The 27386-nt window shown below is 40.2% G+C and overlaps 1 protein-coding gene across 1 annotated transcript in view; it reads right to left on the reverse strand.

Annotated features, from left to right (window-relative positions):
* Window positions 1-27386, reverse strand: part of LOC133458088 (protein kinase C-binding protein NELL1-like) — a 362160-nt gene that overhangs the window by 210176 nt on the left and 124598 nt on the right. The window contains exons 8-12 of the mRNA XM_061737631.1: window positions 25129-25263; window positions 20838-20940; window positions 19724-19797; window positions 15736-15835; window positions 12140-12268 (exon numbers count right to left, since the gene is read on the reverse strand). Of these exons, the coding sequence (XP_061593615.1) occupies window positions 12140-12268; window positions 15736-15835; window positions 19724-19797; window positions 20838-20940; window positions 25129-25263 (541 nt within the window). The remainder of the gene's footprint in view (window positions 1-12139; window positions 12269-15735; window positions 15836-19723; window positions 19798-20837; window positions 20941-25128; window positions 25264-27386) is intronic.

Raw genomic sequence — 27386 nt, forward strand, 5'->3', positions numbered from 1 at the left:
ATGATACAGGTGTGTACCGACTTTCGTTCATGTACGTCAAACCGTATTATGGGGCTTGAGGCACAAAGTTTTTTCTGTCTGAACCAATCAGATGAAGGGTGGGCGCGCTTTTTGGCGTCTAGCATCGCCACGGTAACGCTTTTGAGAGAGAAAAGTAATGCGTGGTGTCGGAGGATGGAGACGCACATTTTGATGTATAACACACCTGGGTGCTCGTTACGGTTCGGGCCGTATTAACTGCCGAAGGAATGGCATAAATTTCGCCAAAATGACACAATTAATTCAAAATGGCCGACATCCTGTTCGGTTTCCGGCATGACGCCAAGAGACTTTTCTTTAAGTTACGTCATGATACAGGCGTGTACCGATTTTCGTGCATGTACGTCAAACCGTATCGTGGGGCTTGAGGCACAAAGTTTTCAAGGGGGCGCTGTTGAGCCATTTTGCCACGCCCATTAATGCAAACCATTAAATATCAAATTTTTCGCCAGGCCTGGCTTGGGTGCAAAATTTGGTGACTTTTTGGGCACGTTTAGGGGGGCAAAAAGGCCCTCCTTTCGTCAGAAAAATAATAAGAATAATAATTAAAGCTGCAAGCAGCGATGAACGGGCCCTCGCACTCACGGCCACCGTCCCCCATAAGCATATCAGAAATGACACCACCCACGACTTCCTATGTTAAACCATTCAAAAGTTATAGCAGAAAAAAGGGACGACCAATCAGAAGAAGGGGCGGGGCTAATTCAGCCCAATAAAGGTCAAGGACTCAATACCGAGTCCCATGACACCACCCACGACTCTCTATGTCAAAACATTCAAATGTTATAGCAGGAAATAGGGACAACCAATCAGAAGAAGGGGCGGGGCTAATTTTCACCAATTATGGTCAAGGACTCAATACCGAGTCTCATGACATCACTCACGACGCTTTATGTCAAACCATTCAAAAGTTATGGCAGAGAAAAGTATTCTAGAGGGCGCAGTTGAGCTGTTAGGCCACGCCCATTAATGCAAACCATGAAATTCATCGCCAGGCCTGGCTTGCATGCAAAATTTGGTGACTTTTGGAGAACTATCAAATATGGACCAATCAGATGAAGGGGAGGCGTGCGTTTTGGCGTCTAGCGTCGCCACGGTAACACTTTTGAAAGAGAAAAGTAATGCGTGTAGTCGCAGGATGGAGACGCACATTTTGATGTATAACACATCTGGGTTCACGATACGGTTCGGGCCGTATTAATTGCCGAAGGAATGGCATAAATTGCGCCAAAATTACACAATTAATTCAAAATGGCTGACTTCCTGTTCGGTTTCGGTCATGGCGCCAAGAGACTTTTCTTTAAGTTGCGACATGATACAGGTGTGTACCGATTTTCGTGCATGTACGTCAAACCGTATTGTGGGGCTTGAGGCACAAAGTTTTCCGGGGGGCACTGTTGAGCCATTTTTCCACGCCCATTAATACAAACCATGAAATATCAAATTTATGGCCAGGCCTGCCTTGCATGCAAAATTTGGTGACTTTTGGGGAACTATCAAATATGGACCAATCAGAAGAAGGGGGGGTGCGCTTGTTGGCGTCTAGCGTCGCCACGGTAACACTTTTGAAAGAGAAAAGTAATGCGCGTAGTCGCAGGATGGAGACGCACATTTTGATGTATAACACATCTGGGTGCATGTTACGATTCGGGCCGTATTAATCCTCGAAGGAATGGCTCATATTGCTCCAAAATTACGCGATTAATTCAGAATGTTCAAAATGGCCGACTTCCTGTTCGGTTTCGGCCATGGCGCCAAGAGACTTTTCTTTTAGTTGCGACATGATACAGGAGTGTACCGATTTTCGTTCATGTACGTCAAACCGTATTATGGGGCTTGAGGCGCAAAGTTTTTTCTGTCTGAACCAACCAGATGACGGGTGGGCGCGCTTTTTGGCCTCTAGCGTCGCCACGGTAACGCTTTTGAAAGAGAAAAGTAATGCGCATAGTCGCAGGATGGAGACGCACGTTTTGATGTATAACACACCTGGGTGCACGTTACGGTTCGGGCCGTATTAACTGCCGAAGGAATGGCATAAATTGCGCCAAAGTGACACGATTAATTCAAAATGGCTGACTTCCTGTTCGGTTTCGGCCATGTCGCCAAGAGACTTTTCTTTAAGTTGTGTACTGATACAGGTGTGTAGCGATTTTTGTGCATGTACGTCAAACCGTATTGTGGGGCTTGAGGCACAAAGTTTTCCAGGGGGCGCTGTTGAGCCATTTTGCCACGCCCATTAATGTAAACCATTAAATATCAAATTTTTCACCAGGCCTGACTTGCATGCAAAATTTGGTGACTTTTTGGGCACGTTTAGGGGGGCAAAAAGGCCCTCCTTTCGTCAGAAGAAAAAAGAAAGAAAAAAGAAAAATTCCTACAGATACAATAGGGCCTTCGCACTGAAGGTGCTCGGGCCCTAATAATAATAATAATAAAAATTCCTGCAAATACAATAGGGCCTTCGCACTGCAAGTGCTCGGGCCCTAATAAAAAGGAGCCATTCCAAATAATATTATGTTATGTGACATATTCCAAAATGTAAATCAGCAAAGCAAGAGGAGATCCACACAACGGCCATACCACAATACAGCAGACAGTTACTTTTCCATGGGAAAAAAAAGATCTTTTACTTTTTTTTTTAACATAGACAGCATCTGCTGCCTGTGCCAATCCTTCCCTTTACCCTCGTTCCTTCTCTTCAAATTTGATTTTGTCTTTGTTTCGAACAATTCACAGCAAACAAGTTTAGTTTCCTCTCACAATCCATTTTCAAATAACTCACTGTGTTTTGCATGTAGTTATGCCTAACCTCCTGCATGATAAAATGTGCTTTTAGAGACCAGTCGGGTGATCAAGTTGCTGTCACATCCTCAGACACAGAAATATCCAGCATTATTCATATTTGAAACCGTAATTAGTTTTGGACGTTACCACCCAGAATCCGTTGGAAACTGAGACACGTCATCCGAGACGGTTCAAACCGCCCCGGTGACAGTAAGCCGTGATGCTATTAGCACCAAAGCCACAGCAGATTATCAGTAAGTGGCAAAAGCTAAGAAGACAGCGATAGGGTAAAAGAATAAAAGAGCCAAAATATGCAATGGTGTCAGCGGAGATTGACTGGAGATCAGGGATATTGTAAAATGCCTCCCCAGAGTCTGTTAGCTTAGGTGACACATCAGAGAGCGACTTCCTGATCCCGGGGAGTTGGGCTGCTCTGAGCTAAATGAAAGCAAAACTGAAATAGCCCTGTTAGCTTTGATGTGTCGGACTCGCACTGGGCTCTAATCTCACTACCCACACAGGATGGGGGGTCCTTTAGAAATATCAAACTGTGGAAGATGACACCTTACACCTGGTTACTGTCACAAGGAGGAGGAGGGATGTTCGTCTTCATCGCTGAGGCCAGTCCCTTAGACGCCGGATAATCCATGACATTATGGACACATATACAGAATAAAATGTGATGCAACTCACCCTAATTGTAATGACATTAGGGATGGGCATCAGCAGCTGGTGTTCAACTGGCACAGCTTTTGGACCGCTTGATACTTTGGTCAGTAAGTTCATTCCCCTTGTGTGGCAGATGAGAGTATTTGGTATTAAAACAAATTATTTCATTTTTTTTTAGAAAATAAAATTTAATTCCTTTTCAGAGTATTATAAAATATACGTTTTTTTGTTATTTCTGCTAAGTTGCTCCGGTTTTTACTGTGAAGAAAATACATTTAAAGTGTAAGTGTTTGGGGTAATTGTGCGTCAATCCAGTGGTAAAACCTCAGGGCTCCAGTGGGGGGAATAGCGCTCCTCTTCCTCACTTAATACAAACGAGTGAAGGCGAGAGCTGTGTTTGTCTTTTATACCCTTCCCTCACTACTTTTCCCTATTTAAATTACTGTAAACAAAGCGATTTAAACTTAGCGACACGTTGTTGATGATTTTTATTCTGTCATTGTTGTTTATTTTAAGTTAAGCAATGTGAATTGAGTTCTTTTTATATTGTTTAAGTTACTGGCTAACTCTGTTATCGTGGTAGGCTAAGCTAAATGCTACTACTGTCTCACCACATGGCGTTTGACTGTTGCACCATTTTATGTAATCTGCGAGATTGTCTGTATGGTGCTTAAAAAACGTTCTTTCATTACTTTAATACGTTAGTTAATGTGTTAATTAGCATATGAGTTAAAAAAGATGAATGTATTTCATTTGGGTTGGAATCCACGTGTTATATTGGTTGAGGGTGTAATTTGCATCTTTAAGAAATGGATAAGGATTCATTTGGTTGTTGAGGCTGTAGTCCTGTAACTGAGTGTGTTCTTACCAGAGAATACCTGTGATTTTTGTTGTACTTTTTATAATTATACTTAATACAAACGAGTGAAGGCGAGAGGTGTGTCTGTCTTTTATATCTCTTCCCTCACTACTTTTCCCTATTTAAGGGCACAACACTTGCAGGGGATGTAAATTGGGACAAAGAAAGGAGCCCAGCCATGACTGTAGTTCAGCTAAACTGTGAATGTAAACCTAGTGACTAAATGACATAGACTTTATAGACTATTAATAGTTATCACTATGGATAACCAATATTTATACTGAATTCATTAGTTTTATACATCTTAATACTGGTATTGATTAAACAGTAACAATGCGCATCCTTAAATGCAGTTTAAATACCCATGACCCGATTGATGACATGATTACATACAAGAGTGTATTAAGCAACACTATAAAGCAAGTTATAAAAGTGATTCCAGCTCTCTGTGAAACAACGCAATTGTTAAATGAGTCATAAGTGCACCGCCTCTTCATAAACAGCTGCAGTATGAATAAGGAGGATTAAGTCAATAGCCACAATACCTTGTGAGATGATGCCACTGAAACAGTGGGTAGAATAAGTGACTGTAGCTCTGAAATATGAACTGTGTTGAAATCTGAGTCACTGTGAAAGGTTAACAAGCAAGAAACATACTGGATAATGTCAATTTTGAGCTCAGGTAAAATTATAAAATGTTCTTGCCTGCCAGAACATGGGCTTACTGGCAACTTTATTAGGTGGGAATCAAGAGAAATACTTGCTTTCGAGAAAAATTATCAGGTTCAATTCCACTTTACAACTCCAACCGCGACACACAGCAGCTCAATTGAGGAAAATCACTGAGTTGCACTTGAGAGCTACTGAAAACTTATGGGTCACAGCAGGAATTGCTGCCGCCATTAAGGTTGTTGAAATGACCCCGATCTTAAAAGCAGAAGTCTCCGCGACAGCCTTCTGCCACCACTTTGATGAAAATAGACTCCAACACTGCATCTGGGAAAATACTTGACTCAAGAGTCTCGCTGACTGCTGTCTTTTCCCTAATGTGATCACTAACATGCATTTCCAAGGATGCACCATGGTGATAGTGCCTCTGGTTTGGCACATGAAAAAGGAGGAAAGAGTTTGAAGGGGCAATTGAGCAGCCAGGGGATAGAAAAAAAAAAGAGGTTCCTGCAGGGCGGGAGATCATTTGGTTATACTGAGGAAAAAAGGGCTATAAACAGTTGCAATCATATGCAGGAAAAGAAAGATCTTCAACATCTCGGTCTTCATTGAGTCGGATTCAACCCCGCAGTGGGATTTCACAGAGCACACAAAAACAAAATCTCTGCGCTAACAACAGGCCATTGGGGACAAGGGTCCCTGCAGCCCGGAGCAGGGAAATGGGAATCGTGTTTATTTGCATTGTGCGCCGCTGATGCAACATTCCCCACAACAGCGAGTCTGTCCCTGTCTTTTAGTGCTTCATTGCAAGAGGATTCTGCCCAGTGTGTCAACAATACAAGAAATATTTTAGGCTGCGATTAACAAGCTGTCAGCAAAACAACAACAGCAGTGCTAATGTGTCTGCAGCTGATGGAGGATACGGTAGATCTGCAGGGACTTAAAGAACATCAGTGACAGCATAAACAAGGGCTGACGAGGATAATAAGCTTAATGAACACAAAACGCGAGCTGTAGTCAGTGTATTTTATCTTTGGTGATTAGTGCTTGAACATCGGTGTCTTCCGAGGATTCCTAAACCAACATCATATTTGTTCCCAATCTGTTTTATTACATTCTAATGGATTTAGATGCAAATCTGAAAGATGCAGCGCAAACTATGAAGGAAGTGGGAAGCCCTAATGATAAACAGCAGAAAACCTAAATCAGTAAAATAGCATAATAGAAAATTGTGGGGTCTTTTACATTCATGTAGGTCTTGTTTATATATGAGAGACACAAGTCTGAGCAAATCTGGTTAGACATCAGCAATAACAAATACTTGAGCTTAAGAACAGCAATTACAAGCTTGTTGTATAGTTAGTTTTATTCTCTATGACATTTTTATGGTTTTTAGAGCTTTTGAGAGCTTAAGAATTAGGTAAAGGAATAACTTACTGTCCTGTGGAGAAAGCTGAAGCTATAAATAAACTGTTACCCAGCCTAATGTACGTCATGAGTATGTCAGTAAGCCTTTACAAGACCAAATAACAATAACAAATGACAAACAATAGCTTCAACTCATGAGGAGAAGGATCTGTCTTAACATGGAGCACTGATCCCCCAATCAAGGAAGATTTCGGCCAATATGCAGCAATTCAACGTCGATGGGAAACAAACATGGCCGTTGGTGGGCAGGCGAGTGAGAAACGCATCATCGTTAGTACGTGTCTGTGCGTGTATTTATATGTGTTTATTTTTTTGTAAATGGAAACACATTTCTGCTTTCTCTGAGGTTAAGATGATGGCTTTGAATATTAAAACAGTCGACAGATTTTTATGCTGTGTTTGGAAATCAAGTCTGCATCGTTCAATCATTAGCAGATACGCAGCGGTTTTATTGTCTTTTATTATGAAAGCACCTCTTAATCACAGAGAATCTCTCTTCGGCTCTGGGTTTAAATGTACCAAATTAAACATGCATCATACACACAAAACTAAAATCAACTCAAATTATTCTTTTTAAGCAAGCTCTCTTTACTCGTTAGTGGGTGGAAATTCATTCATAGAAAACATATTCAGATGTATTGTGAATCAAACAGCAAATTTAATAACTGATCATTGCTTTCTTCCATAGTCACAGAATAATTATGTTTAGAGGGACTTTATATCGTCCAAGTTCTTCAAATATAAGTGTAGACACCGAAATTAAGTTTTTAAAACATGAAAACGTTATCTGTGGATTCATCTTCAGAGTGCAAGTCTGAACATAAAAACAACTGGTCAGACAAAAAGCATGCCAGGTGTGAGAGTTACAAAAGAGCTATTTAATCACATTTAATGGGTAAAATGGGCTTTTGGAGGTCAGGAGATCGGTGCTGAAGCAACAATGAAGCGCCCAATTCAACTGTGATCACAAACGTTTCTTTCCAATTAAATTAATTTGAAATAGCTGTTTAGTTGCTGTTCTCTCGCTATTTTTAGTTCGCTCATTGAAAAATGTGGTTAAAATGTGGCATAAAAAAAACTTCTTGTTTAGGGTTTGGTAAACATCATGGACTACTGGGTGTCCTACCCGAGAAAAACCCACCAAACGTGTTGGAAACACAACGTCCCACTGAAACGGGCTAGAAGGGTCTGGCTGGAGACCTCTGTGGGGTCCACTTCAGTACAAAATGCTGAATAAAAGCATACAGAGAAATCTAAAAAAATGTTGTCACAAAAACTTTATTTTTTTTCATGTGGGACAAAGTGGACTTATAAATGTAAAATGTACAGATGAGTGAATGATTTATTTTTTCTTTACAGCCTCCTCTTTCAGGAAGTCTCTACTGTGACACCTGGATAAAACACCGGGAATACAAAATAAAAGCATGTAGACAGGAAAATAGAAGGAAAGGGAAATTAAATAATATTTCACTTGTAAGATGAAGTACTACTTTTATGCAATAATTATGCAATCATGATAAGAGTGATAAGAGTAAAATTGATCTTGCAAGTAAGACAAAAATAAGCCTACATTCTTCGATAATTATGCCACATGCACTGAAATTATGCCAATGTCCCTCAAACATTTCCAAGGCAAAAAGTCACTCAGCAGGTTGTTGTGAAGGACACGTGGACAAATAAGGATACATTTATGGAACATATATGGATCATTTATGCCCTCAATCACTTTCAGTCACCTAATTCTTGGATGATTTCTTTAAAATATTAAGCTTTTATCTATAAGGTGGTTAGGGTTAGGCGAAGTTGAAAAAAATTTAAATAAATAAATTAAACAAAAAATGCTGAACTTTATTCATGCAAAAAAAATAGATCAAAGTTTTAGAAAAATGTATCGACACCTGAGGTAACACGGCAAAGATTTGACCCTCTTTTGTTGGATCTGATGTTTTCACCCCCACTTTGAGTGAAATTCATCATCTTAGTTAGACCCTCCAGGAATCCGCGATTCCGTGATCGCGGAATTTTTCGCGGATTTCACGGCTGTCCGTGGATTTACAGACCTTCCGTGGATTTCAATGTCTGGTGCAGAAAAATCACTTTTACTGGGGTTAATATTGCATATGTCCGCGCTGAATATGCGAATTATGCGGGGCTCGCTTGATTTCACCGCATCATCGCCGACATTTTCGCATAAAGTTTGGAAAAAGGGGGGAGGGTTGTGAGTGACATATCGGGACGCCCGGTCGCGCCTTGCGGGACCCGCCCGGGGACCTCCGCACCGCTCGCAGAAACCGCCACCCCCCAAACAGCAGCTCTCACCCGCGGGGGTGAGAAGAAAAAGAGAGTCCCCCCGCTTGTGCGGTGGGCGCGGCTGCCGGTGGACTCAGGATCCGCGCTGACCACGCACCACTGCGCCTGCGAGGGCCGGCGGAGGCGGACGCACGTTCCCATCCACTTGGGGGATAGTGGCGGCGGACGCGTGGGGGGGGGGGGGGTGGGGGGGGGGGGTGACGGAGCTCTGTCTCGTCCCCCTCGTCGCGCCGGTGCGCCCGGCAATCACCCCAGCACCGAGCCGCGGGTGGAGAGGAGAGAGACGGCGGCCCCCGGGCCGGTCGCGTCTCTCCTCTCCACCCGCGCTCTCCTTTTTTTTTCTCTTACGACCTCAGATCAGACGACCCGCTGAATTGAAGAGGGAAGAGCTCAGCGCCGAATCCGCAACTTCATGCATATTTCGCATATTTTGCAACTTTCCGCCCTATTCCGCAATTTACAGCATATTCCGCAATTTCACCGCATAAAAGCACATAAAAAACCCGCACATTTAATCGCATAATCAATGATTTTAGCCCGCAAAATCAAGGATTTTAGCCCGCGGAATCAAGGATTTTAGTCCGCGGAATCAAGGATTTTTGCCCGCGTTTTTCTGGAGGGTCTACTTAGTAAACAAATCAAATTTGATTCTGCTATAAGAGAAAATGTATTTTCTCAGCAATCAAGTTGAAAACAAAAAAGTACTTTGGCAATCAGGTTGGAAAATGTGAGCATTCAATACAGTGAATTTGTAATAATGATTTGAAAACAGAAGGAAATTATAATAGGCCGCAATAAGGTCACTAGATACAAATGAAACAGTCAAACCTCTCGTTAGATTGTCTTGCTCCTTGTCTTGGTCAAACAACCCGCTGATTGTGCGTAAATATCATCATCAACTGCATGAAAACATGGTATTAAGGACTATTAAAACTTTTAATGGTACCTTATCACATTGCTTGGCTTCGTTTTAAACTACAGGGGGATGAAAAAAAGAAAACACGCCACACCAACTGGAGACCCTCTGATCTGATGGTGCTTCTCAATCACACAGCCTTTTGCACCAAATGCTGATTTATGAAACTATTTGTCGCCTCAATAGTAAATTGCTCAAACAAAAAACCTTTGAGGGCCTGAAATGCGTAAATGACTGCAAGGATGGGATTGGGTTTACATTTTTGTACAAGTTTATTATATTTTTACATAATGGCCCAAGGGTTTATGATCTGCTTTGTAAACACTCCTATGAACCGCACGATTTCTGCAGTCGTATAAGATCATCACATCTCTCACTGCACCACTTGGATCCACTTGATCTTGGTTGAGAATGTTATGTACAGAGGACTCAGAAAACGTGACAAGAGGAATTTGAAAGAAAAAAAAGATTTCTATAGGCATTACTGAGTTACTGACGTGCTTTCGCATGGGATTCAAAGTATTCTATGACCTCCGTAACTGCTGAAATAGAGAAGGTGAGTTGAGGTGAAAACAAATCACAGATATGGTGCTTTCGCAAAGGATTAAAATCCCAGAAGTCTTCAGTAATTATTACAAATGACCCCAGGTCCCAGATAGTCTTAATCTCGTGTGAAAGGGGCATTCAGGTGCAACCACCAAAACTTAATGATGGTAAAACTACCAAGATAGCCACAGCTTCATGATTTGCAAAGTCAATGTTCAGTTCAGCGTTTCCGAGGCCTCGCCCGTACAGCATGAGAGAGTTTATGATCCAGATCAAACGAAAGCAGACTGGAAGGCTCATGGCAGTCTGGCTTTCAGAACATGTTCTGGATTCAATTGGATTCATTTGTCCTGTGGCTCACACCAAAAGACAACTGCATAATGCACTGAGTAAATCCTTCAGTCCACAGATTGATGCTCTCGAGCTTATTAATCAAATAAGGCCATTAGCTCCATGACAAGTAATCTGTGCCTCCAGCACCAAGAGTCTGGGGTTTGCAACTCATCCAAAAAACCATATTGAAAGAAGCCCTGATAAACGTCATTTTCCACAGATGGTTTAAATCCATAAAAACTACCCAAATGAAGTCTAAAAATTCATGTTTTGTTTAAAAAAGTTTAACAAGCAGAATGTAGAATATGAGTCAAATGGGCCAAAAGTTCACCCTCCATTCTGCAAAGCTAAGTTTAAATAGCCAAATATGTGAAGCAAGGTGCGCTGACCCACTGAATACAAATGATGTCTCATACCTGAAATGTTTTAAACAGCGCTTTCTGAGCCCGCGGGCAGAAGAGGCTACAAAAGACATCTACAAACACTTCAAACATGCTTTAAATAGGACATCTTGCACAGTAAAAGCAGTAAACTGACAGTTTTCGAAATGCCACTGTTAATCTGGAACTAAACAAAGACGAGGGAACACTGATGGAGAAAGAGCTAATGTCAAGCTAAAAGTTATCAAAGCAGTACAAATTAGTGGACTGACTTTGAGTCACTTTCATAATATTAAGATTTAATTTTTGTTTCTTGTGGAGTCTCTCGTTCTCTTTGTCATCATTACTTCCTTGAAGCTCTTAGTGGCTTCTACCGTAACGTCTATGTGGCTCCGTTAACTGGTTTTGATGTTGATTTGTGACATTGTGCTCTAAAGCGATGTGTAGTTTTTGATTGGGACAAGAGTCTAAAGTTACTATGGCTGGTTTCTGCTGATTGTTCGAGATCGGCAGAAGACCTTCTAAAACATACTCTATTATTCAAGTATAACTGAAAGTGATATTTAAAGGAGCTTGAGGCTGGATTTATGAAAAAAAATTGTATACGTTTTAATTTTTCTAGTAATAATGTCAGATGAAGCGTTCCAAACCAAAAAGAATGAGCCCTCTAGTGTATCTCTCCGTTGCCTTGAACAGGCTGTGTGCTGCAAAATGTACTGCAAGGCTGGGGCCGCTTTTCCCGCGCTGGGCTGCGCATGTGACGTCACATGACGCTGCATACGCGTTCTCCCCGTTCTCCCGTGCCGGCTTCGCTGTTGGCTGCAGTACCCCCAACGGCCGTCGTGGTGAAGGGTGGCGCTAGAGAGTCTCATTTCTTAAAAGGAGCCTCATGCTCCTTTAAACAAGACAAGAACTCCACTCTCTTCGACTGTAAATTAACAAATCAAACTAGAACCACTGGAAATATTTTCAAATGACCTTGAACACATATTAGTTTTTGTTATGGCCTGTCGTCGTCCAGCTATCCAATTACAAATCTCAGTCTGCAGATCCCAGGCTTCATAAGCAGCATCCTTAATGGGAACACTGAAGTAGATGTTTCCACCCACTGCCATTCACACAGCTGTTAAACATCGCCACAAGACATATTACAAATCAGGCAAATGAGCCCATTGACACCCTGAGCAGAGTGAAATCAAGTCCTACCTTCACAATAAGTAGAATCCCCATGGATGGAAGCATAGCCGCTCTTGCATTCGCATTCTGCTTTAGTATTCCTGTTTTTACACTCTGAGTTTTCTCCACAAATGAGTCCCTCTGCGCAAAAGTCATAACCTGAAAGGGAGAAGCAAAGGGAACCAATAAAGTTTGCTCTTTCAAGGCAGTGACAAGTTTTGAACAGAAACACAAATACACATGCATCACTGAGCAGAAAGGAAAACAGGACAAACAGTTTTGATTGTACCACCTACTGCGAATGACAGGAAATGTAACTTATTATGTATCTAAGTCTGGTATTAGGAGTTTTGACTTCACAGTGAGCATGCACATACAGTATACTAACATCAAGCAAACAAGCACCAATCCAATATGATGCAGGGACAAGCGTAGTGTCAGCTGAGTTAAAGAGAGAACATAAAAGTGTGTTATCCAGTGACGAAATCAGAATCTCACTTGGGTTTTCTTTAATGAATAGGCTCCATCAATGCTAGATCTGTGTACAATTATGGGAAAGGATGGTAAACGGTCAACTTCCAAGTTTTTGTGTAGGGGGGGGGGGTTGGTTCTTTATCAACTTTTAAAATTGGGTGTACAGTATATATATATATATATATATATATATATATATATATATATATATATATATATATATATATATATATATATTATAGCCTCAAATATCATCATTTAAGATCCACCTTTGCCTTTTCTGAACAAAAACGCTGCCAGAATGCAGAAACAGCACATGGAAAACCAAGTACAACCTTAAGGCTAATCAAATTCACTTGATTAATCATCTGTATTACATACAGACATTTGGACAGGTTGTTGGTCTGGAACATTCAGGTGTATACTAACACAGAGCTAATAAGGAAAGACATCAGCAAATATCTCAGAGAAGCAATGTTTGCTGCCAAACACACTGGGCAGGTTTATGAGAAATCCTGGATCTTGGAGTCTTGGAAAAAAGAAAGCCACAGCTATATCAGCTATGTCTGTAAAAGTCTTTGTAAATACGAGCATAATACCAACTAAGCCATGTTGTAAGCCCTGCCAACTCAGATCATTTAGATAATCATGATCTTCCTACTTTACACACATATTCTGGAGTCAAACTTGAAGACATTTGTCCTAAAGCTCTAACTTGGCTGAGAATGGGGCAAACAAAAGGAGACTGATCCGTCTGGCTGCATATGACGCTAAAGTTGTGAAATCATTTAGTTTTCTACACACTGTATCTGCAGGTTGGCATATTTTTTGTGTAAAAAAAAAAAAAATATATATATATATATATATATATATATATATATATATATATATATATATATATACATATACAGTGGGGAGAACAAGTATTTGATACTTTTCCCGCTTGAAAAGCATGTAGAAGTCTGTAATTTTTATCATAGGTACTCTTCAACTGTGAGTGATGGAATAAAAAAAAAATCCAGAAAATCACATTGTATGATTTTTAAGTAATTAATTTGCATTTTATTGCATGACATAAGTATTTGATCACCTGTCAACCAGTAAGACTTCCGGCTCTCACAGACCTGTTAGTTCTTCTTTAAGAAGCCCTCCTGTTCTCCACTCATTACCTGTATTAACTGCACCTGTTTGAACTCGTTACCTGTATCAAAGACACCTGTCCACACACTCAATCAAACAAACTCCAACCTCTCCACAATGGCCAAGACCAGAGAGCTGTGTAAGGACATCAGGGATAAAATTGTAGACCTGCACAAGGCTGGGATGGGCTACAGGACGATATGCAAGCAGCTTGGTGAGAAGGCAACAACTGTTGGCGCAATTATTAGAAAATGGAAGAAGTTCAAGATGACGGTCAATCTCCCTCGGTCTGGGGCTTCATGCAAAATCTCACCAGTCTCCAGACCTGAACCCAATAGAAAATCTTTGGAGGGAGCTGAAAGTCCGTATTGCCCAGCGACAGCCCCGAAACCTGAAGGATCTGGAGAAGATGTGTATGGAGGAGTGGGCCAAAATCCCTGCTGCAGTGTGTGCAAACCTGGTCAAGAACTACAGGAAACGTCGGATCTCTGTAATTGCAAACAAAGGTTTCTGTACCAAATATTAAGTTCTGTTTTTCTGATGTATCAAATACTTATCTCATGCAATAAAATGCAAATTAATTACTTAAAAATCATACAATATGATTTTCTTAAATTCCATCACTCACAGTTGAAGAGTACCTATGATGAAAATTACAGACTTCTACATGCTTTTCAAGTGGGAAAACCTGCAAAATCGGCAGTGTATCAAATGCTTGTTCTCCCCACTGTATATATATGTCCTGAAATGTAAAACCTTAAAAGTTAAAGTGGCTGTACTTTTATATGACTAACTTTAGCAGGAGTGAAACTCCGAACCTCTTCATTCGGCTGCCATTTCTTTTTTTTTTCAAATCCCGGTGAATGTAGACTAGGAGCCTGCGCATTCCCAAAAGTGTGATGAGACAGATAGATGGACTGAAGATTAGTCTGACAGATAAGAGTGGTGACAGAGAGGCAGAGGGGTGATTGTCTGTCTCTGAAGCTCATCATGTCCTGTAATGAATGACAGACTGACTGCACAAAAAAGCCATGAGAGGCAGAGTGCCTGAGGAGCCATTAGTGACAAGAGAGCTGTTTCTGCATGATTCTACCACCGGTACGGTTCATATAACTAAGAAGGACTGATTATACTAGTGTGAAACTATAACAAAGTAGATTAACGCATGTGTATTACTAGAAACCACGTTTGTGATATAATACTTGTAATTTGTCATACAACATGCCAGTCCATCAGAAATCTGCAGAAGCAGAGCAGAATCTTTTCCCTTTTCCTCGACCACTTTTTTTTTCATTTCATCTCAACATATTGTTATCTTTATTACTGAACCTTTTCCCAGCTTCATCTCATCGTATGCTCTTTAGACTTCATCTTCAGTCTCCACTTGTCCGTTCTTATCACAATAGAAGGTATTGTACCCCTTACTCTGTAATTGCTGCTACTTTCTCTTTAAAACAATATGCTTTCCCTGCCTTCTATTTTGCATGTTTTTCATCTTTCTCCCCTTTGAGTCTCAGACAATGTGCCTATCTTAGCAGCATAACAGTGTGCAATTTCCTTCGGGCAAAACCTACCCCAGGACGTATTCATTATGGCTTTATAACTGATAGCCTCACGCAGTTTGTTTATTCAATGTATTTACTGAATGGCTGGTGGCCATTTACCCTGTAGTAACTTGCTGCCAAAGCCGCAGGGTTCAGGCAAATTGGCACAGCAGGTGCTCTATAGAAGACAGTCCAATCTGCTCTGATAGGCATCGCAGCCAAGAAACATTCATAGTGGGTGAAAAGGGAGATAAAGACAGTTATTGCAGAGGTCCAGCCTAATCAGCATGGGAGTGGGTAGGCTGTGTTTACTGCTCACAGTGGAGGAGTACTGGTTCACACACACACTCTCTCTTTCTCCCTCTCTCTGTCTCTCACACTCACACACACACACACACACACACACACAATCTGAGGAAAGAGTGACTCATGCAACAAGAGAACAGTGCAGTAAGGAAGTGGACATACCTCTGCAAACGTTGCAGCATCTGCCCTCTGGTAAGATCTGTTCACTGACGCTACAGTTGAGCTCGGGACACGTTTCTGTAACTCTCACCATCAGGCCGTTCTACACGAGACAGAGAACAGACATTACAGCTGCTGCACCAGGGGTCAAATGTGTGAAAGCCTATTGAAGCATTAAAACAGACTTTGACAGAAAAGTATAAAACATTTGGTCCCAGCGTGGAACCTCCAACATTTAAATCACATCTAATCACAGATCTGACTGTAGTCTCATGGGGGGGGGGGGTTCTGCTTAACATTTTTCTTCCTTGAATTTTCTCCTCTGCTTTTACATTACAAAGCAAGAAGTGAGAAAATTGATTAACCTCAGAAAACAGCTGGGTAATATTTTTATTCCGTGCAAATTACATGTTGAGGTTATTTCACTCGTGAGCTCTTTTTTCAGTTTCTTTTGTTTGTTTGTTTAGCAACTTTCTTTAGTTATTCCACATATGTCTGTCTTAATCTTATAATCATTTTGACCTAAAGAAGAACATACATTTTTTTTCAGGTTTCACTTTTATCGCATGCTTTCAATAAAGTTCACGATTCAAAGTCAGTTTTTCATGTGTTTTTTCATAATGGTAAGATCCCCTCATTTAGAATTAATAACTTCAGATGATTAATTATTATTATTACTTCATTTTTCCTCCATTGGAGGTGGTGCCCCTAATAAGACAGTTATTAATCATTTAAGCCTTAAAATATGTGGAGACACTATAATGGGTTATCCAACTTGGTTGCAGAGAAACACTGAGATAATTACTTTTATAAATTAAACATTCGTATTTCAGAAATTAGTTATTTGTTGTATATGAACATGGGTCTGTGCCCCTCTGTATTTAGAGTTGTGCTGTATGATTCGTGTTGTCTGGGTGAAATTCCCTGGGTGTTGTCATCGCATTACCCTGCACATCACTGCCAATCAACTGTGTTTCTCCTCCTCGTCTTCCCACTCTAAACTGTTCATTCTATGTGAACACACAGCGAGAGCAGCTGTGATTTGATTTCTGATTTGATTTGGTTTTTTCCCCAAATAAATAAAAAATAATGGCCGTCTTCAAAGTCATCTGCACATCTGAAGGAAAGTTCACCAACCATGACTAAGTGGATGCAGTTTGTTTCTCTGTGTCAGCTATGGAGAGAATGCATTCATTACCTCACGACCCTTAACAGAGAACTGCTTTATAAAACAAGGCCTAATACACTGCTGGATCGACAGAATGCATAGTCGGTGCTTTCCAGTATTAAAAGTTCATGAAAGTAACTTCTAAGTGGTACGTACACAGTCTGAGTTGTGTTGGCATGTGTGTGCCTGTTTATGCAAAACAAAATACTGAAGGTACACTGTCTTTAGCTGCAGAGTCATATTGACATCATCTCTATACAGCACTGTCTCAGAAAATTTGAATATTGTGATAAAGTCCTTTATTTTTTGTGTAGCAAAAATGTCATACATTCTGGATTCATTACAAATCAACTGAAATATTGCAAGCCTTTTATTATTTTAATATTGCTGATTATGGTTTACAGATTAAGATTAAGATTCCCAGAATATTCTAATTTTTTGAGATAGGATATTTGAGTTTTCTTAAACTGTAAGCCATGGTCAGCAATATTAAAATAATAAAAGGCTTGCAATATTTTAGTTGATTTGTAATCAATCCAGAATGTATGACATTTTTGCATCACAGAAAATAAAGGACTTTATCACAATATTCTAATTTTCTGAGACAGTCCTGTAGATTCTGTAGATTCAAACATTTTTATCAGGACTTGAGTTGGTGAGGTCATTTACAATTAATGTTAAAAATGTAGCAAAACATCTGAGGAGTAAAGGAGGGGTGCATGTTCAAGAGCCATTAGCTCCGCCCATCAGCAAGGCTCCAGAAATGTGATGAATCAATTACCAGCTCAGCCAAATGTGATCGTTTTCAGGAAGAGCATCACCTTGTGCCTCTGTTTGTCACTCAGAAATAAAGATTGGCTGTTGGAGTTATGATTGGAGGAAAGCTGCTTTAGAGATTAAAATTGAATAGGGGGTGGTGTGAGCTTAATATGGTCACATGTTTGAAATAAACTGCAAATAAACTTTCCTGCAAAATGCTTAGTGACTGTGTTTGGCATTTGAGGCCCATACTCAACATCTCAATGATTATACTTTTGAACTGCATTAGACCACGCCCTCGTTAAATTCTGACAAAACCAGGTTATTTTAAGCCCTCTTCTGACTGAATGAGGCCGCCGTGTGAGGAGAAAAGCAGGGGATGTGAAGACTGTGCTCAGTGTTCACATTCACAGCGAGAGCACGCATTCTGATCACAGTTTAGGCACAGACAACCTCAGAGGGGACACAAAAGGTTCTGTAGATAAAATGTGTGAGCATGTGTGTGCCATCTTCCCCTGGGCTTTAAAACAAATAGCACACACTCTGCAGCATCTTGGCTGCCAAAGCAGAGTTAAGGTGGTCCTCGTAATGTTGAAAGTATTGACCCAAATCCAAGAGACTTTGTCCTTCACAACTCCTTCAAAGCGTTTTTTTTCTTTATGATTTATATAAAATACTCCCAAAATAATATTAAAAGAGCACCATATCTCTTGTGAGCCTTTTTTGGATCATATTATCATATGATTAATCAGTGGGATATCTATTGATTCATTTATTTTTTTAAATGTGTCTACATTTCACTAATTAAACCAATAGCTCATTTGGTTTTTATTTGCAGTATAAGGGATTTTTTCCCCCTAAGCCACTATAAAGCAAAGTAGGAAAGATGAAAGCTAATTTTCTCTGAAAATACAGTTAATAAAACTAACAAACAACAATGAATTGCATCTTAAACTGAGCTGTTGTTCATTTATCAAAAACTAAGCCAAAGTGCAGGAGCAATGTGACAAAAATGTTTCAAATAGAGTAATTCAATGATTTTCAGCAAGTCAGATCAATTTGTTAAAAACGAAATATTTGGGAAGTTTTCTTGTCTGGAGTATTCAAGTATTTATTAGGTATACCAGATTTTTATTGGCCTTGTGACTTGACTTGGAGTAGTAATGAGACTCGGACTTGGACTCACATTTGTCCCGTAACTGCATTGACACTCTTATATCAAAGATGTCATGTTTTGAAATGTAACAAGGACGGTTGAAGATGCTTAAAATACATACAAAAAACTGCGCATGTGTTTAAAAAGCTTGCAGCTGGGTTATTTGGATTGGACTCGACTCTGACTCAAATGACTCGGACATGTCATTAGCGACTCAAGCCTGGATTCAGACTTGGAAGTTTGGTGACTTGACTATAACAGTTATTAAGCTAAGAAGTACTTTTAAAATAAATTATCAAGCAATGGCCAAAGTGGTATAGTCTGTGGCTTTAAAAATCTTAAAACCATGGTACAGATGAGGATGATTGATTTCTGCTATGCACCAGGTGTTATTTTCTCTCTCTCATTCCTTTTTGCCATCCCCCCTCGCTGTTTAACAGAAAATGCATCCATTATTGCTTTTCATATTCCCCATCTACTGTGATGCTGAGAGGCCAGACACTTACAAAATATTACACTCCATCAGGATCGCGTGCTTCGACATACACGGCTGAATTCAGGGGTTATCGTGGTCACAAAGAAAAAGCTCTTCGAAATATTTTTGTCCACCACTTTGATCCATTAGCACCATTTAAAGAAAAAAAAAAGATGTGTCATGGTTCTAAGGCACAGGAATCCCCAGTCGGTTGCTGTGTTCACATGTTATTCTAATTACCTGGCTCTCTCACCATCAGAGCAGGAAAAAAAAAGGTGGAGTGAAGAGACTAAGGGGGGGTCAGGAAAATAATAAGACCTGCTGGCTAACTGAATCACACACCAAGCAGCCCAAGACAGGCAATCATTGCACTTCTACAATGAAAAGATCTGAAGGTGACAAATGCAGGAATGTACAACGCGAAAATTCATACCTTGCATTCCCTGCAGCTCCTGGACAGGAAGTGCTGGCCTTCAGAAAACGTTTGCCCCATGTAGGTACATTTAGCTGAGGACAAGAAAATAGAGGATGACAGTCTCTGTATAAGGTTATTAAGGTGGATACAGCCACTATGAGATGCAAGAAATGGAATGACTTGTTAGCCAGCATCATTTGTGGCAGACCTATCTTCAACAGCGGGAGGAAATGCCTATTGGATTGCCTCAGGAATCCAATAGGCATTTCTTTCCTCAGACAGAACCTGAGGGGGGAAAAAAAGGAAAAAAAGTTTTCCAGGGTGAAGTTTGGTAGATTTAATTTGGTTACAGACAAAGTTGTTCTGGACTAGCATACTTTCTTGGGGAGAAGGATCAGAACATTAGGAATACAAAAAAGTGAATGCTTTTCTGCACATGTCTCTGTGGAGAAAGCAGAACTACTAACTAAAGCAGTCCTGCTTAAAGTCCGAGTGGCACAATGCAAAGTGCCAGAGCTGAAACGTTCACAGGGGAAGGGAAGCGGGAAAGAGGAATGAGCAGGGGGATGGAGAGCTGCGATTATTCAAGCGCTTAATTCTTTAGGGATTTCAAGTGTTCATAATATTGTAAGTGAGGCACAGTTGTCTGTGATTCTCTGAGCAGGTGCTTAACCCCCTATGTGCTTGATAGGGGAACTAAAGCTCCCATTTTAGTGGACATGAAGACAGGTGTGATCTTGTGGATTGCATAGTGTGGCACCACATCACTCACAAATAAAGCATGGCTTCGGTGTAAGAGGGTATGACTGGGAAAAAAACAAAACGAAAAATGTAAGTGTGGTCAATACAACCTCACAGTTCAAACAACTTCTTACGAATGAAGTTCCTTTTAAACCTGTGACAAGGCCTGCAGGGATGCACCTGTACCCTGCTGAGTTTGTATTTCTGGACTATCATCGTCAAACACTTGTGTTAAAACATTTGCATGAAGGTTTTAAAAAGCTTTTGCCCGAGGCTATTTGTATAGTGTGAAAGAGACATCTGCACAGTGGTTGAGGGAATTATCACAGGTTCGGTGGCACCGGCTTGGTTTCAGCTTCTTGCATCTAAAATATGTTCGGTTGATACTTACGTCTGCATGTTCTGCAGCAACTTCCCTCGACGTGTACAGGCAGCAAATCTTCGGAGCAATTTACCGGAGGGCAGAAAATCCTGCGACACTCCACCACACCACTCTGTGGGAAAAGGATGTTCTTATTAAAGAGAGCATGCTGAACATAATCAGCAATTCAAAGTTCAATTTAAAATGCATATGGAACAGCTGGAAATTCCAGTTTGATGTTTCTTGCTACCTTTTTTGGGTCTACATTTACATTTGTTTAACCATACGTAGAAACAAAACCTTTTCATACACCTAGGGGGAAAGTCTAGAGGCAAGTTTTGTGCACACTCAGAGAATGCTAACCCCAAATTGAAGACATTTCAAGGTTTCCATTTCAGATAGGGAGGTAACTTTAATCCAATGTTTCTCAATTCCAGTCCTCAGCCTCCCTGTCATGCATGTTTTAGATGTTGGCTTGCATCAACACACCTGATGGTAATTAATGGTCCTCATTAGCTTGTCATTACGGTCTGCACACCTCTCTTGATGACACAGCTACTTGTATCACAGTGTGCATACTTTATTGATCCGTCGTTATTTTAGACAACAAAAAGTTACATCCCCCACTGTAATGGATAATATCATAGTAAGACTTGGATTCAATTCAGGATTTTGATTGTATGGTGATTATTGGATTTTATGATGAGGTAATTATCATACAGATGTAATTTATAAACATCTCCCTATTTTGCATTATTAACACTTTAAAGCTGGACATGAAACAACACGAAAGAAATCCAAAATGTCTTTCTATTTTAAGTTAATTTTATAATGGAATCAAAAACTAATTTTGTATTCAAACAATTTCTTAATAATTATTTTCCAATCATATGAATACATTAGGTCAATTTACATCTTTTTTTAAATATCTTTTAGTTTTTTAAATATTTTTTGTGGTTTGTAGGAAGATGATGCTTCAAAGGTCTCAGAAATCAATGTATCAAATATAATAAATCTGACATTATAGGGTTAAAATCTGCCAACACTCCCTCACCCCTGTGCTTTTCTGTCAGGACTATTCATTCCCTGTGCTCATCCTGGCTATTACTGTTACTGTGTTTCACTAATTCTTTTGGTGAGTAACAAATCCTTGCACATACAACCGGTCAAAGGTCAAAAGTTATAGAACACCCCAGTTTTCAATTTGTTATTGCAATTTATGCATCATCTCATTGTGTCGCAAATGAAAGCAAAGATCATAAACAACTGATTTTAAGAAATAAATCATGGAATCAATTTATAAACCAAAATGTATTCTAAACTTTTAACTCAAAGTAGCAACCATTGGCAGAGATGAAAGCTGAACAAACTCATTCTTTGGCATTCTTTCTACAAGTGAAATCGAATATTCTCCAGAAAGTTCCTCCCAAATCTGTTGCAGAAGTTGCAGACATTTGTAAATTCCCTTTCTTTCACTCCTCTTTACAATTCATCCCAAACCAGCTCGATAGCACTTCAGTCTGGAGAGTGAGGACACCTCATTTTTTTCAACTATCTTGTTTTGTTTTTTTTCTTGAACAAATCAACGGCTCCGGATCCAGCAGAACAGCCCAGACCATCACACTTCCACCTACAAGGTTGACAGTTGGTTTCAACCACGACATGTACATTAGTTTTCAGTGTTGGGTAACTTTACCTATTGTTTTGTAAACTTCAGGCACTTCAGCACTCAACTATGTACCTCTTGAAACAATTCATTGGACTTGAAGTCTGAACTAGTACTCATTTCCATCACTGTGAAGTCTCACAAGCGCTTGTTTGTGGCTATTGTACTTGGGTTTGTTTAAGTGATCATCGGTGTATTCACTTGTCCTGAATTCAGTTTGGAGTTTGTGTAGTAGTTGGTAGTCTGCAGTGTAGTATTTGGCTTTGATTGTTTCTAAGTGAAAATATCTTCTGTTACAGAAAATATAAAACACATGCAATGTGATCAGCACTGACGCACACTGTAGCTCACAGTACAACACAATTCTAAACACGGTAAACCCACCCTGTTCAGAACAACAATAAAGACAAGGGTAAAGCTATCATAGAATAGGGGAAAAAAATCCTCACTGAGCTTACACTTTCTCTCGCTGGGTTGTTGGTGGCAAGTAGTTATTCAGGCCCTGAAGGCCACATTTTTTTTATTTTTGAGGCTTCCTCATCAAGCTTCTCTTTACTTCCTGAGTCATGGAAAAATGATTCCCTCAGGATACATGTGGTTATCAGTTAATGGTATATCCACGGGAGGAAACCAGAATGACTAAACTCTGCCCCATGCTTCATGTGCAGCGATGCAGCAAGTTTAATTCCCTGGGGACCAGGATGGCTTGATTCAACACAATTCAAAGTCTGAACCCTATGTATGAGTGCAGGCAGTTAGGCAGGCAGGCGTATTAGGAGGCACTTATGAGACGGTGGGCCAGGGGGCAGAGAGTGGGAAACGATGCAGGGGTTGACTTTAGAGGGGCGTTGGAGACAAGTTCTAAGCTTCAAAGGAACATGGGGTGCAACCAACTTTCTATTGAAAGAAAATAAAAAAACATCCTTCAGATGCTGCCACACCTTTATGTGTCTTCCATGTGATACTGAAACTGCTGCAGGGATAATTTGAGTTATAAATATTGTTGCTTGCTTTCTTGGTGGACTCACTTTCTGTAGAAGAGGCTCATCTTTGCTATAAAACCCTGAACAAAGACATTATCAGTTCTGAACTGCCCAAGGGTCCTAACAACAACTCATCTTTTACCTCATTTCCCATCATCTCTCAACTGACACTACAGTGGCATTAATGCCCAAAACTACCTTGAAAAGAGAACAATTTAAATTCAACTTTTCTGGCATAAGATAGCTATACAAGTTTAAACATACTTAACTACACTCAGCTTTGTTTAACTAGAACTTCCCAGGCTCCAATACAATGTGTAAAGTACCTCACAGGGCTACAATTTAAAAGAAAAACATCTAATTAATGCCTAGAGAAAAATAAAGATAAACTTAAAGATCTGCTTCACATTCTAGTTCCAGATTAATGGGGAAAACATGCTCGCCTGAACACAAGGACAAATAGTTCTGAGGAGGTTCTGCTGAAGATTCCTCTTTCTGTTAACTTTTCTTTTCTCTTCACACTTGGCTCATGCTTGCCTGCGGGATGGGATTGTGCCAAAGTGAAGATTAAATGTAATCTGTTGTGTTATTTAGACGGTTTGTTTTTATGAATTGGCAATATACGATTTTTGAACTTGGAATGAATTATGTTTTACTGATTTAAAATATTGGGTAGTTCAGCCCAATTGGATTACATTTATTGGACTGTTTTCAGATTTGCAAACTTTTGTCTGCTTTCTGTGTAAAGTCCCTTAGGATCCATTTTTTAGGGATAGCCAATATATGAGTACAATGAACTGACATTTAACCAGGGACTCCACACATTTGTGTTGCATAAAGAATGATTCTGCTCGTGTTAGGAACCTCTGCTTCTGGGGTAGGAGCTAAAGAGAAATGCTATAAATATGTAAAGTCCTGCAGTGTGGATATAAGAGTTAAAAGGAGGTATGAAAAGGTCTTGTCCTCCAGCAACATCTTATATGATTTAACCTCCTTTCATTGGCTCCCCAGCATCCTGCCCTGCAGTCCCACCTCTCACCACCTCAGTGCCAGTGCTAGATGTGTTTATGTAGTCATCCCGTAGTCCACCAACTAACCATGTATCAGTCATGTAAAACTCTTAGTTCTCCAGCTAACGGATAATTAATACTAATATATCTTTGCCTTTGGTACCTTTGACAATATATGGGTGTCTCTCTTCTCTCCAGGTCCTGCTCAAGATTTCTTCCCTCTTAAAATAGGGAGTTTTTCTTGCCACTGTTTGGCTTAAGGTTTTCCTCCCACAAGGCGAGTTTTTACTAGCCCTTGTTTATTTAGTAAGTGTTTGGGCGTCAAGCTCTGGGTCTCCGGAAAGCGCCTAGAGACAATTGTATTGTAATAGATGCTGTATAAATACAACTGAATTGAATTAATGCTTTAACAAAAAAAAAAAAAAAGCCAGTGAACCAACTTCCTCCCTAATGTCACTAATTTATACAGATTAGCCAACAGTAGAAATAAATATGGTGCCGGTGCTTCAAATAGCTTTATTGGAAAATACGTTTTCCTCATTTGCACAGCGTTTCCAGTTTGCTAATAAATCATTTTGCCATGGTCTGTTTTGTCTCTTGTTTCTTTCAAGAGCAAAACCACGGTGTGCTTCTTTGATTGTAAGTATGAAGTTGATGCTCACCTTACATGCACAGTTCCTGCAGTTTTCAGGCTCGGCCCACAGATCTTTGTCCCGGTACACCAGGCCGTTGGCGCTGCAGGTCCTCTCGCAGTGACAGCCTTCCAGCTGCGTCAGCCTGGACTCAGCGTAGTTCAGCTGCACACACAACCAGCACATATACAAAGGAACTCAGACGTCGAAGATAATATAAGATAGTCTTTATTGTCATTGCCACTTTTGTTTTCCAAAGGTAAAACGGAATTTGAAGGTGCCGTTGACTCAACGAGTTATACATAAAAAAATTAACATAAAATTAAAAACAATCAATAGTAAAGTAAAAATATAAACAAAGAATTGCACTGATAAATAATATGTTCTTTCATCGCATTTAGAGCCATGACTGCCTTTGGGTAAAAACTGTTTTTTAGGCGGTTTGTTCTGGTTCTCATTGTCCTGTATCTCTTGCTTGATGGCAAGAGCTGGAAGTGGCAGTGACCGGGGTGTGAATGGTCTTTTAAAATGTCTATTGCCTTCATGAGGCATCTGGAGGTGTAGATATGTTCCAGGGTGGGGAGGGGGGAGGCTATTGTCTTCTCTGCTGCCCTAACGACCCTATGAAGTGCCTTCTTCTCTGAGGATGAGCAGCTGCTGTACCAAACACACAGTCCGTACGTGAGCACACTCTATGGAGCAGGCGTGCAGAGTAGATACCTTTTCTGTATCTATTCTGCCGAGGTTCTAAGCGTCTGAGTGGGCTGTATCTGACACCATCACACTACAGCCACCGATTGGTCGGGGGGTTGGAGTCAGACGTTTGAGTCAAGAGGCGGAAATCAGTGAAAGAGACTCTGACGGCTTCTTGTTCATTTTATTCAACCAGCAATGGCAGCAGAAGTCTGTTTGGTGATCCAACTCTGAGGTGCAGATGTTCATAAACCTGGTGGCTGAGCAGAGAATTAAAAAAGGATGTAGACGGGCGATAAGGAACGACCAGATCTACCAGGATCTCTGTCACTTCATAGCTGCTCAGCAGCAGAAACAAACTAAAAAACATTAAAAAGCATCGCCACTTGAAGCTTCTCTCACTTCCTTTTTTAACTTGATATTGAACACAAACCACAGATCCAGCAGCACATCTATCATCTCCTCCAGGTTCTACATCTTTAGTGTTGTTGTCTTCTTCGTTTAGATCACACGTCTACGTCATACGTCACAGCAGCTTCACTCCAACCTCCTACTTCTGCTCCAGGTGCTGAATTGTTATGGAAAAGAAACCAGGCTGATGTGTAGAGCTGAGTAGGTTCTAGTGGAAAAGTGCCATAAGTGTTCACGCAAGTTTACTTATCATTCAGCTCCATGGCCCTCTTCTGAACCCTGGTTGGTTTTTCACAGAATGCGACTCCACCAAGAGCCACTCATTAAAAATACCCCATTATTCACCTCCAATGCAATCCCTCCTCCATTCCTTCAACCACAGATGCCTTTCTCCAACTTCTCCTCATGCTCAACACTCTCCACAATAGTTTCCCACAGAAGTGATGCAGTTTTAACTCACATGTGCCAGACAGAATAATAATGAAGCTTTCCCACGCTTCATTGTTATTGTGGTGGGTTAGCCTTAACCAGCGTAGACTTTTCTCTGAGATGTCACATAAACTATCCCACATTTGCAGTCCTATAAGTCTACAGGCAATGACTATGATAACTTTGATAATGGACAATGAGATCGCCATATCTTGTGTGGTTAAGGGAAGCCCTTGAGTTAACTACCCTTTTTCCATAAAGATCTACTGTTCCTTGTTTTAAGGTAGTTTTACAGACATTTTTTTTTCTTTTTTGGTATTTTAAAAGCAGTAATTGTCTTTATTTATTCAGGGAGTAAGGCATAAAGTCAATCTGTAGAGAAAAACAAAGAAACATCCTGGCCTAGTTAAATGTGTTTACTGTTTTCATCGTCTTTTACAGATAAATAATTTAAACACTGTTGTCAAAATATCAACAGCTGAAACCAATAGCTGATGTTCCATTCATGTACAGTACTGCTGTCAGTGTTTTTAGGCTGGTCATTTATTTTATGAATTTAATATGAATTTATACAATATTTTAATACCTGCAATGCCATGTGATGGATGGGTTTCCCTAAATGACATTGATAAACATTTATTTCATTCCCATTTATAGTGTAGTAGCTCTTATCAAAGTTTCATCTTCTTTTAAACATTCATGTCAAACCTGCCACTTATAAGGTTTTCACTTTAAAATGTTCAAAAACATGCAAC

This window comes from Cololabis saira, chromosome 2 (genome assembly GCF_033807715.1).
Source record: "Cololabis saira isolate AMF1-May2022 chromosome 2, fColSai1.1, whole genome shotgun sequence".
Classification (NCBI taxonomy): Eukaryota; Metazoa; Chordata; class Actinopteri; order Beloniformes; family Belonidae; genus Cololabis; species Cololabis saira.